The following is an 11,636-nucleotide window of genomic DNA, read 5'->3' as shown; positions in this document are numbered from 1 at the left end:
TAGATTTTTTTACGATACCGAACACGTGTCCTCGCCAGCGAGGCTACACTACTGCAGCTAATTTTGCCAAGACACCAAACGCACCTCGGCAACCTCCCCTCCCTCGGCCCTGGCCCATCTCGCTGCCGAGCGCCCCAACCCCGTCGCTCCGTCGCTCGTCTTCCTCCTCGAGCGAGCGCCGCCACCCCTCCCTCTCCGTCCCGATGCCGAGCGCCCCAGCCCCGTAGCTCGTCTCCCTCATCGAGCTAGCGCCGCCACCCCTCCCTCCCCATCCCACTGCCGAGCGCCCCAGCTCCGTCGCTCGTCTTCCTCCTCGCGCAAGCGCCCGCCACCAGGTTGATCTCTCGGATTCTCTCGTTCCCGGCCGTTTCTCCTCCCATCACCTCACGAATGAATTACGCCCTTTAGCCCCCCGTTTCATCTCCTTAATCACCCCCAATTCGTAACTGAGGCAAAAATAAGGTAGGGCGACCGCCCTACCTTGCCCTACCGGGTCCTCCGCCCGTGAGCAGCAGCAGCGACCCAACGCCCCCATCTTCCGTAAAGTAACAGCAAGGAAAAAGGTCTTTCCGTCTGTTCCATCTTCTGAGGCACTCGAAGTTGCGTTTTTCTTTTTTTTTACATGCTCAAGCTTGCGATTGTACTGATGTGCCTGTGATGTTAATAATCCTGACCACTTTGCTTGTTAATTTACACCATTTTTAAAGGGTTCTAAATAAATAACATGTAGCTGATAAATAATAAAAACATGTGCTAAAACTTGGCTGTTATACAGAAGAGAAGAGAAAAGTGGAAACCAGCTCAAAAATTTATTTCTATGCAACTTGCTAGAAGTTCACCATGGGACCCCTGTGTTCAAATGCACCTATATATCCCTCCTGAAAAAAAGTACCTATATATGTACCCATGCATTCAAATCCATCACATATCCGCAAGTGCTGTTTAAATACACAAAATAGGTGAAAATTTTCTAGTAGCAATCTGCTTGCTGTTGTATTTCTCCAAATCTTCGTAAGAAGCAGAGACATAGACACTCACTCTTTGAGTAATACTCTTTCCCCTTTATGTGTAAACTTTCTTCTGTTTGTCCAGTCAGATGGTTTTGGAAAATTACAGATATTTCTCTTCCTGATTGAGTTATGTTCACTCAATTTTCTGTCACTTTCTGTGTAAATCTTGTCCCATTTTCAATTTTGGATCAGAAACCGACAGTTCTTTTACTTGTACTAGATCATCACCTGCTTGGTGCACAGCGACTGGACGGCTTTGAGACTTGGTTAGGCACCCTTTTGATGCCACAATTTTCGCAACCCGAACAAGTTTCTGTCTTTCTGATGACTTGGTACTTTCAGATCTTTAATGTTGTCTGAATTAGGCTTTTTGTGTGATCATTATTGCAGTAGGGTTTAGCGGCAAGGCTCTCGTGATGGCCAGCTCCGAGGAGGGTTTAGCGGCATCCCTAGGAGAGCTACGCGTGGAGGCCGCGCCGTTAAGGGACAGCGAAGTCGCTTCACATGGTGTATATCATGGCACTTGCGCCTTAGCCTTCCTCCGATGCACTTCATATCACTAGAATTTGCAACCTATGCTATCTGTTGTTATAGTCACTTGGTCAGTAGTAGCAGTAGTGATTGCCTTGTCCTGATACTTGGATACATTTTTTTCTTACCAAAACATTCTAGGTTTTGTTAGAGCATGAAGACTACTATCTCTATTGTCATTTCACAACAAATTTTCTGTTGCCAATTCTGGTTCAGGCAATGGTGCTGATATTGTTGATGATGACGACGATATTTGGGATGATGCTGGTCCAGATTCTCCAGGTCGTGGATCCATCTTAGATAGAGAATGGGCTTACAGGCAGAACCAGTTCCGTAAGGTATGCAAATGATTTTTGGTATTGTGGCTATTGGCTAATCATGAATGATGAGTTTACATTGATATTACAAATGTTTGAGATTAAGGCTTTGGTTTTGTTTCAGATGGGGTACCGGGATGGCATAACTGAAGGGCAGAAGGATGCTGCCCAAGAGGGCTTCAATATTGGGTTTAGGGAATCCGTGCATGTTGGCTATAAGTGGGGTCTTCTTCGCGGGATTACCAGGTAAAATGATTTCCTGTTATCTCAAAACTAGTTTTTTCGTATTGCCTCTTGTAAGATTCACATTTATAATATTTTCTTTTTATTCCTTAAAGCAGTGCACTAGCTAGTCTTCCTGATAACTCGAAGGAAAAACTGTTGCCCAATGACCAATGCAGAGGAAGACTTCAGGATCTGCATAACTCCATCCAAGAAATTTCATCAGATAACGCGCTACAAATGTTCCACAAAAGCACTCTTGACAATAACCATCCATTGGAGGAACCACATATAAAATCAGAAGAAGTCGAAGCTGTAGATTCTAGCAGGCTCGAAACTTTACCAAAGGATCTCCTGTTGTTGTTGCATGAGTGCCCAAATATTAAAGTTCAGGAAGAGATGGCATGAGTTATGTAACAGCTGGGTGAATGGAAGCGCAAGTGCCACTGATCATCGAGGGGAATTACTTGCACTGAATTTTCAGGTCACTACATCCAGGAAGGCTAAAGATGATGTATGTAGTTTGTTCAAGATGGAGCTGGTTCAAGTCCTGTGATACTAAGATTTTCTTTGCTGTAGATTCTTGTAAATTCGCAGTATGCATGACAATAATAATTGTGTTTCTTCTTGAGTTCTGCATCTTTCTGTTATTGCTTTACCAAACGTTGATCCAGTTACGCAAACATTCGGCATTTGCTAATGAACTGTATTGGTAGTCTTCATTGATTTCATTCATTGTAATATTCTGGGAAAAGTCTAGATTAATGGCCTCTTGAAACATTCTTGCCTTTCTTAATGCTGACAATGTGGTAAGTCTATAGTTAAGAAATGCTGGTTATCTTTGAGAAGCAATCGTGCAAATGTAGCAGTATATGATTAAACATCTCGTATTCTTTCTTTTATTTTCTCAGGCAAACTTGCCCACTTTTTTTTTCTTTTTCCTTCCCATGTTTTATGTAGGCAAGAAATGCTGGTTATTGACCTTTCCATCAGTTGCCTAGCTTCACCAAATGACTCCAATTTGCATAAATGAACGACCTGGTGCACTCCAGAAAGTTGCTGGCCTACTCCTGTGAGATGAGCTCGTTTGTACTCTTGGTTCAGGCTCCCATCTGGAAGATTGGTCGAGGCCTCGTGCGTCCTTTTTTTTGACTCCAGATGTTCTTGTATTCTTCGAGAACTTGATCCCATGCTCTTGGCCTCCAAGCGGCAAAGGATGTAACCTCCGGTTAAATCAACCACAAATTGCTACTAGTGCGAACCATAACACTGAATTCAACAGATATACATCCTGGTTCGATCCCGAATTAAACAGAATTATTCGGCACCAGACATAATAGACACACGCCAGAATTATTATTATGCAACATGACGCGGGGGTAGCTAAAAACATAATAACAGGAACTAGCTAGATCCCGTAGTAGAGCCCATAACCGGAGCCTGAGAAGATTGCCACGCCAAGTATCGATTGCAGGCAACGAAACCAAATTGCAGCCCTTTTCTGCTCCTCCTCGAAAATCCCTCTTGCCTGGGCCTCAGTTGGTCGTGATGACGCTGCAGATGGTCAGACTGATGATCAGTAGGCGGCCGATGACCCTGCAGAAATCCCCAAGTGCGTGCTTGATTTCAAAACGAGTTTCCTAATCTGGAATTTGCGCGTGAGAGATTTGTATGCATTGTAAAGAAGAATTCCAACCGCGAACCTGGCTCGTGCCGCTGCTGGTACTGAATCGCGACGGGCGGGGAGGAGGAGGAGGATGGCGGAGCAGGGCCCGCGCCATCGTCTGCCGCCATGCCGATCGAGAGGATCGAACTCGACGAACCCTAGTAATTGCTGGCCGGTTCTTCGTTGCTTCCCAGTATCTATTCTGTGTTTACGTTGCTACTAGCGGGCTGCGAAATAGATCGGCGAAAAAACTGTGTTCCCTACCTTGTTTTTAAAGTAAATTTGGAAACTGTGTTTGACTACTGACCGACTCCGACTTCGACTCCGACTCCAACTCCAATCCCGCCGGCCGCCAAGTTGGGGCGGATTCGCCGCTCGGCTTGAAGCCAGCCGTCGCACGCGAAGGCATCTGTACCAGTATATTAAAGAGTACCAGTAAAATACCCATGCCTTGCAACGGACTATCACACTCTCTCCTGCAAATGCACAATGACGAAACTATGTAGAAATCGACATGAATGCTCAAAGTCAATAGAATTTGCGTCACGACGAAGAATATATCCTACACAAACAAGATAATCTTGTTAGTATGCCCATGATGTCTCTTTCACTTTAACTACATGTGCTTGCAAAAACTTGATCATCAATAAAAAAATAGAAGACGTTGCGCTACCCCATGACTATAGGTGGCCAATTGATCGGGCCAAAAAGCCCGTGAGCCCGCGGGCCAAAAAGCACGGAAACACGTTGTGCTGGCCCACAAGCTTGGATCTCAAGCCTACATGCCAGTGCGGCACGGCCCATTTAACTTCTTTTAATCTGTTACACAGGCAACCCATGTCATTCTCGATCTGGCGGCCCACTCTGCCACTTACCTCATTCGTTGCGGGCCTGCCCCTTCCCCAACTACTCCCGATCTGGCGGCCCAGTGCATGTTCTTCTCTTCTCCCTATCTACATCCAGGACCACGAGTAGGCAGGAGCTAGATTTCCCCAATTCCCCAATCCCATCGATCTAGACGACGAAGCCCCTCCCTCGTCCCTGATCTGGTAGTGGTGCACTGCATGATCTTGTGGTGGCACAACACGTTTGGTGGCGAAGCACGTGTACGCGGCGCACGGGGGGACGCGGGGGGGGGGGGGGGGGCACGGATCGGAACTTCTAGCAGGGAGAGGATGGATGGATCGTATCAGGAATGCTCACCGCTGGCCGCCTGGAGATGCCATCGTGACATGGCCGTCTGGAGGATTCCCTCGCAAGTCGCAACGGGGATGGATCCCGACCTGTTCCGCGGCCGTGCGCGAAACGAGCTAGGGCATGGTGGCCTCGGGCGTGGAGGAGGGAAAGAGAATCGGGGCGGGACGGGCGCACACGATGTTGACACGGGAAACGAGCTAGGGCACGGTGGCCTCTGGCATGGAGGAGGGAAAGAGAATCGGGACGGGACGGGCGCACACGATGTTGACGTACGACCGCACGATCGGCGGCGCAAGGCAGACGTTTTGTTTTCTTTTTCTTGTTAGGGTGCGTGGGACGGCCGGGAAAAACGTTTCGTTTTTTTACGATTTTTTTCGGTGGTATATGGAGCATAATTTCGGTGAAGTAACGTACCACCGCGACCGTACCATCACTACCAACTCCAATTTAATATATTGTTATAGAAAATACACCACTAGTCCATGAACTCGCCAAAAATGAAGACTTTAATCCACTAACTCAAAAAACGCACACTTAAACTTCTAAACTGGGACTACTGTGTCACTTTAGTCCAAAAACGGTTCGGCGAGGCTTAAACACGCCACGTGGCCGCCACGTCAGCTTCGGCGACCTTTTCACCGGCGTACTCTCGTCAAAATTGAGCGTTGTGGACTTGACAGCAACCTTAGGTGAGGCAGCGGCGGCAATGGCGTGGTTCTTAGGGCCCCAGGATCCCCGTCTGGGTGCGGCCGCCTTGCCCCTCGCGAGCGGCTCGGGCATGGTGATTTTAAAAAAAGAATCCTAAGAAAAATCGAATAACAGCCCGCGGTCCTGGCCGAAGCCGACGTGGCGGCCACATGGCGTGTTTAAGCATCGCCGAACCGTTTTTGGACTAAAGTGACACATTAGTCCCAGATTAGGGGTTTAAGTGTGTGTTTTCCGAGTTCGTGGACTAAAGTGTTCATTTTTGCCGAGTTCATGGACTAATGGTGTATTTTACTCTATATTAAATTGGAGTTGGTGGTGATGGTACGGGCGTCGCGGTACGTTACGTCACCGAATTACGTCCAATATGCCACCTAATACCCCAGGTCCTGAAGCTGTCCGTCTTCGTACATCCTAGCGCAAGCCCCCTCCTCTCGATCTCCCGCACGACACGAGTGCAAGCTCCTGTTCTCCTCAGTCCCCACACGAAAGGGATCTCTCGCACGAGAAAAATTATTCCGTAGCAATGCACGAACACTCTGCTAGTATATGCTTGCTAGCAAAAGAACCCGTGTGTTGCTACGGAACAACGGAAAATTGTTTCCAAAAATCAAATTAAATGTTGATATGTTTATTTTCATGGGCTATACTCTAGTCTCTTTCTTTTTTCAGATGTTTTATTTATATATTTCTCCTTACCCTGTTCTCTTATTACCCTTACTCCGTACATTATTTCTCAAATCTCTTCTCCCAATTTCTCGCTCTCCCTCTGACTATCCTCTCCGTCCACACTGAGTGCAAACTCCTCCTCTCCCTGTCCCTATTCATCCTGTCACCAAACATCACGCCGCCATGCGCGGCCGCTCGCTTGTAGATTCCCGCCGCCCGTCCACTCTCGCGCGCCGTCTACTCTCACTTGCCACCAGGTACGCCTGTGAGCCGCCCACACATCGCGTCCGGCCACTGATCGCCGCACGCCACTACCCGTCAGGAGGGCCACCGATGGCTCGCGCCGACGCGGTCCCTGCTGCCTTGCGCGAGGCCACCGCCATCCCGGCCTCAGGCTCATCCATCGCCGTCCAAGTCCCGCGGGGAGCCACTGGCGAGGCGGCGGTCGGAGCGCGCGACGGAGCCGCGGGTCCGCAGCCGCCTTCCGCACACGGACGCCGCCGACGCGCACGAGCTGGTGGAGGCGACAAGAGCGGCGGCGGGCGTGGGCGAGATTCGGATCGGGCAGGGGGTGGGGTGAGATTCTTAGGAGAGGAGGAGGAGCGAGGAGGGCTCTGTTTTTCTTTCGGTACGTCTTTTTTCTGCGCTTGAGGACTGCAGGAGCCGGGATTAAAAGACACGTGGAGACATCGGTGGCAGATTCGTAATTTTGGTGAAGTGACGTACCGCCGCGACCGTACCATCACCACCAACTCCAATTTAATATATCTCCTTTGAATCTCACCCCCACCCCTTGCCCGATCCAGATCTCGCCAGCGCCCGCCGCCGCTCTTGGTCGCCTCCACCAACTCGTGCGCGTCGGCGACATCCGTGTGCGGAAGGCGGCTGCGGACCCGCGTCTCCGTCGCGCGCCCTGACCACCGCCTCCACCGGCTCGTGCGCGCCGGTGGCTCCCCGTGGGACTTGGACGGCGATGGGATGAGCCTGAGGCCGGGATGGTGGTGGCCTCGCGCAAGGCAGCATGGACCGCATCGGCGCGAGCCATCGGTGGCCCTCCCGACAGGCAGTGGCGCGCGGCAACCAGTGGCGGGGCGCGATGTGTGGGCGGCACGCGGGCGTGGCAAACGGGCGAACAAGGCTAGGAGAGGGTGCAGGCGGGCGGCGCACGGCGTACAGGACAGCAAGTGGGAGCAGGCGGCACGCGGGAGCGGACAGGTGGCGGAAATCTACGGGCGGAGGCGGTGCGCACAAGCGGGCGGCCGCGCACGGAGGCGCGATGTTCGGTGGCGGGATGAATCGGGACGGGAAGAGGAGGAGTTTGCACGCAGTGTGGATGGAGAGGATAGTCAGAGGGATAGTCAGAGGGAGAGCGAAAGAAATTGGGAAAAAGGGTTTGAGAAATAAAGTACGGAGTAGGAGTAATAGGAGAGCAGAGCAAGGATCCATTAAGCAAAATTTGATACTGCCGCTTGCTTTATGTGATGGCTGTCGCTGCTTGCTGTCTTGATCGATATACAGATACTTGCTGTTTAAATCATCACTTCACGGGAGGTCGAGTGGCTTGGACGGATGGAAGTGATAAAATGTTATCATTGCTACATGTTCTTCATTATTCATGATTATATTAAGAATCACTTCATGAATTCAGCAAAAAAGTTGAAAACACTCACACATGACTTTTCAAGTGTGGTGTATGTGAGAACAATGATAACCTGAAGATAGAGAGCAAAAGACTTGAGCATGTGTCACTTTTTGTTTACACAGATATAGAAATAAGACATGTGCAAAAGAGAACGAGAGCAGAGTATAGCATACGAAAATAAACTTATCATAATCGTTATATACATATGTGCTCATGAAACACATCAACATTTAATTTGGCGTTTTGATACAATTTTCCGTTGTTCCGTAGCAACGCACGGATCTTTTGCTAGTTGGTATAGATATGCCGGTGCATGGCCAAGAAACTATAGCCGGTGTCCGGCCGGTGAAGGAGGCTATGAAGCCCGCACTTCGTGGAGATGGGCGTCGGGTTACTTTATTGGTTAGAGACTTAGGCTGTGTTTGGTAGCACTGTATTTTCTCTGTATTTTAGCGATACTATGGTTTTTATAATTACCAGAGTTTTAATTACTGTGAACTGTTTGGTTACTCCTAAAAACTGCAGTATTAATACCATAATATCTGCAAAACTGTAGTATTTTCTTTGTATAAAATAAAGAACCCCAGACCTCTTTATTTTTTACCGAGCACGCAAGAAAAACGTCTCCGCCTAGCTAGCAGCGAACATCGCTGCTGTTCTCGAGCCGCCGCCGCCTATCGTCTCCATCCCGGCGATCTATGAGCAGGGGGGCGGCGGGGCCAGGATGCATGGTCGGAGGAATTGGCGATTGCTTTCCGTGGCTGGCCAAGTTGGAGACGTCGGACAGTGAGCCGCGCCGAGGGACGGGCGCAACGCTGGTGGGGCGGGTTGGAGGCGGCCGGCGTGACGCGGGGCAGGGCGGGCGGGAGGCGGCGGACGCGAGCGGCGCGCGATGCGGGGCTGATTGGAGGCGGCGAACGCGGAGCCATGGCGAGGGGCTACTCCGCGGCGAGCACATCCCTAGTTTGTGCCGATGGCAACCATGAGCAAGTTAATTAGCGCATCATGCTCGTGGTGGATCCGAAGGCCTCGTTCTTCCGTCTGCTCCTCCCCTTCGTGCTCGTGGAGCCGATGGCATCCTGATCCGAACAGAGAGTGGACGGCCTTCTTTTCCATGTGCCCAAGATGCCCATCCCCTGCTGTTACTCAAGCGCACGGCGGAGGAAGATTGGAAGAAGAAGAAGAAGAATAGGAGAAGCTGGGATAATAAGAATAATGTAGTTTAATACTTTGTTACCAAACAGCTTGAAAGTATTTCCATACTCCAAAATAATCAAGTTTGCCAGTATTTTGTATGTAGAATAAAATATACTGTAGTTTGTCAATACTTTAGTTTTTTAAATACCTTGTTACCAAACATAGCCTTACCGTTGTCAGTGCTTGTATCAAGTAAGGTTGCTATCAGACCACCGAAGGCAAAGCTGCCAAATGTTTTACCAGGCAGCGCTACAGAAGAGTGTTGTCAGTGTTTGTATTGAAGGGAGGGGGGCGGTGCAGTCGTGCAGGTACGGCCATTGCAAAATATACTTGTAGCCATTTAAACAGCTTAAGATTAATACACAGCTGAAGATTAATTTATTTGCTGGCTATCAGTTGGACTCTTGATGAGCTCGTTTGTACTCTTGGTTCAGGCTCCCATCTGGTAGATTGGTCGAGGCCTCGTCCTTTCCTTGGACTCCAGATTTTCTTGTATCCCTCAAGAATTTGATCCCATGCTCTTGGCCTCCAAACGGCAAAGGATATAACCTCCGGTTAACACACATCAAATATTTCTCAAGCCACATCAAAAGAGGCAGAGCAGCACAAAACAGGGTTAAATCAACCACAAATTGCTACTATAGTGCGGACCGTAACACTGAATTCAACAGATATACATCCTGGTTCGATCCCAAATTAAACAGAATTATTCATGACCTCATCCTTGTTAGTCTTTGCCCGTTCCTTTTCCAAATTCCTCATGACCTCATAACCAGCAGTTGCAACGAAAGGCAAGCTCAGTAAACCCAACATTATTTTGTCAGTCTTTGCCCGTTCCTTTTGCAAATTCCTCATGACCTCATCCGTGGCCTCGACCAGTTCCGCTTGGCGACGCTCTGCAGCCATCTGGGCCGAGTGGAAACCAGCACGCGTCCCATAACCCTGCAGATCCATGCATAATTCAAACATGATTGTTGCATATAAAGGGGGTTAATTAACGTGGTTTGTGCGCCAGTGGCGCCGCTAGTGTCAGTGGCAACTTGCAAAGGCTGGAAATCTGAAGCCATCAACCAAATTAAGGAGCAGCTCAACTCTGAAGAAGACAACGAGGATAAAGGCAGCTGGCCGGCATATGAATTAGATTCTCCCAAATTACTCAGTTATATCAATATTACAAATCGCTACTGGGTGCGGTGAACTGAAAAGAGAAGGACGACAGCACAAGTATTCGGCTTTATTCAACATGACGCAACGCGGTAGCTAAAAGCCTAAAAAACATACTAAGAAAAGACATAGGAGGAACTATAAGGCGCCGTGGTAGATCCTATGACGACCGTCGCCTCAGAGGACTCCGTAGTAGATCCCATAACCGGAGCCTGAGAGGATTGCCAGGGCAAGTATCGATTGCAGGTAACCAAACCTAATGGCAGCCCTTTTCCGCTCCTCCTCCCAAATCCCTCTCGCCTGGGCCCTCAGTTGGTCGTGATGACGCTGCCGATCATCATACTGATCACTACGCGGCCGATGACGATGACCCTGCAGATCGATATCCATCGATAACCAGATCCATGCGTGATTCAATCGAGTTTTCTATCCGGGATTTGCGTGAGAGCTAGGTTGTGTTGTTGTGAAGAAGAAGAATTCCAACCGCGGAGAATCGAATCGCGAACCTGGCTCGTGCCGCTGCTGGTACTGAAGCGCGACGGGCGGGGAGGAGGAGGATGGCGGAGCAGGGCCCGCGTCATCGTCTGCCGCAACGCCGCCGCCATGCCGATCGTGGGGATTGAACACGCGCGAACCCTAGTTGCTGGCCGGATCGTTACTTCTTCCTTATTATATTGCCTATATATATATCCGTATGTAGGCCTCTAGGGGTTGCTTGCGGCCAGGTGAGAAATATATATGCCAAAAATTGTGTTCCCTACCTCGCGCCCGACTCCGACTCCAACTCCAACCCCGCAGGGGCACCCCGTCATGCACCACATGTTTGCCGCCATGTGCGCCTGGATGCCCCATCCCATCCAACTTCACAGCCGTCCTCCATGCCCCCAAGGCCGATGCAGAAAGCTCCCCGTCTTGTCTTGTCGTCGTGAGCATTCTCACAAGACAAGTGGGAATCGTGACGATTGTATTCCTCAGATGGGTGTGTTTATATGCACACCCTGTTCCTCCCGTACGTACAAATGCACATATAGGTGCTCAAAGTACAAACAGACTAAGCTACATGCGTGCGTGCTGGGCGCGGTGAATACTCGGTGTGGATGGTTGCGGTAGCCTGGCACGAGTGTTCGGACATTCTTTCCGCCTTTTCTTTGTTCATATTAAGGCTGCATTTATCGTTGCGGTGGATTCTCATAATTCTGTTTTATCCGACTAAAACAGATTATAATTAAAATAAGTTCAGCGCACCACATTTCAGTAATACCAAACTGAGATATTTCAAAGTTCCAACTTCACAATTGAATGGTCGAATCACAATC

At 49.5% G+C, this 11,636-nt stretch overlaps 2 protein-coding genes and 1 long non-coding RNA gene across 9 annotated transcripts; 1 reads left to right on the top strand and 2 right to left on the bottom strand.

Annotated features, from left to right (window-relative positions):
• Nucleotides 1-63: 63 nt before the first annotated feature.
• Nucleotides 64-2,860, top strand: LOC100832555 (uncharacterized protein YAE1). 5 transcript variants are annotated; one of them, XM_014901751.2, is made up of 6 exons: nt 65-335; nt 1,231-1,276; nt 1,401-1,517; nt 1,758-1,879; nt 1,983-2,104; nt 2,197-2,860. In XM_014901751.2, exons 3-6 carry the CDS (start codon nt 1,427-1,429, stop codon nt 2,486-2,488), a joined length of 627 nt encoding a protein of 208 aa, XP_014757237.1. In that variant the 5' UTR covers nt 65-335; nt 1,231-1,276; nt 1,401-1,426; the 3' UTR covers nt 2,489-2,860. The 5 variants fall into 5 exon arrangements, with proteins under 5 accessions (XP_014757239.1, XP_014757238.1, XP_014757237.1 ...); XM_010237664.3 differs by having other exon boundaries at nt 65-563; XM_003570350.4 differs by having other exon boundaries at nt 69-563; nt 2,200-2,860.
• Nucleotides 2,861-3,309: 449 nt separating this feature from the next.
• On the bottom strand, nt 3,310-4,004 carry LOC106866580. The gene is made up of 2 exons (XR_001407328.2): nt 3,784-4,004; nt 3,310-3,676 (listed from the first exon to the last, which is right to left on the bottom strand). It is a non-coding gene; the product is annotated as an uncharacterized LOC106866580 (long non-coding RNA).
• Nucleotides 4,005-9,758: 5,754 nt separating this feature from the next.
• On the bottom strand, nt 9,759-11,217 carry LOC100844591. Of its 3 annotated transcripts, none has more exons than XM_014900662.2 (2): nt 11,082-11,217; nt 9,759-10,098 (listed from the first exon to the last, which is right to left on the bottom strand). In XM_014900662.2, the coding sequence occupies exons 1-2, from the start codon at nt 11,175-11,177 to the stop codon at nt 9,853-9,855; spliced, it is 342 nt and encodes a 113-aa protein (XP_014756148.1). In that variant the 5' UTR covers nt 11,178-11,217; the 3' UTR covers nt 9,759-9,852. The 3 variants fall into 3 exon arrangements, 2 of the variants coding, with proteins under 2 accessions (XP_014756148.1, XP_003572945.1); XM_003572897.4 differs by lacking the exon at nt 11,082-11,217 and adding an exon at nt 10,827-11,037; XR_731897.3 differs by lacking the exons at nt 9,759-10,098; nt 11,082-11,217 and adding exons at nt 10,264-10,692; nt 10,827-11,035.
• Between the last annotated feature and the right edge of the window lie 419 nt (nt 11,218-11,636).

This window comes from Brachypodium distachyon, chromosome 3, assembly GCF_000005505.3.
Source record: "Brachypodium distachyon strain Bd21 chromosome 3, Brachypodium_distachyon_v3.0, whole genome shotgun sequence".
In the NCBI taxonomy this organism is placed as follows: domain Eukaryota; kingdom Viridiplantae; phylum Streptophyta; class Magnoliopsida; order Poales; family Poaceae; genus Brachypodium; species Brachypodium distachyon.
This window is presented reverse-complemented; position numbering and strand designations above follow the sequence as displayed.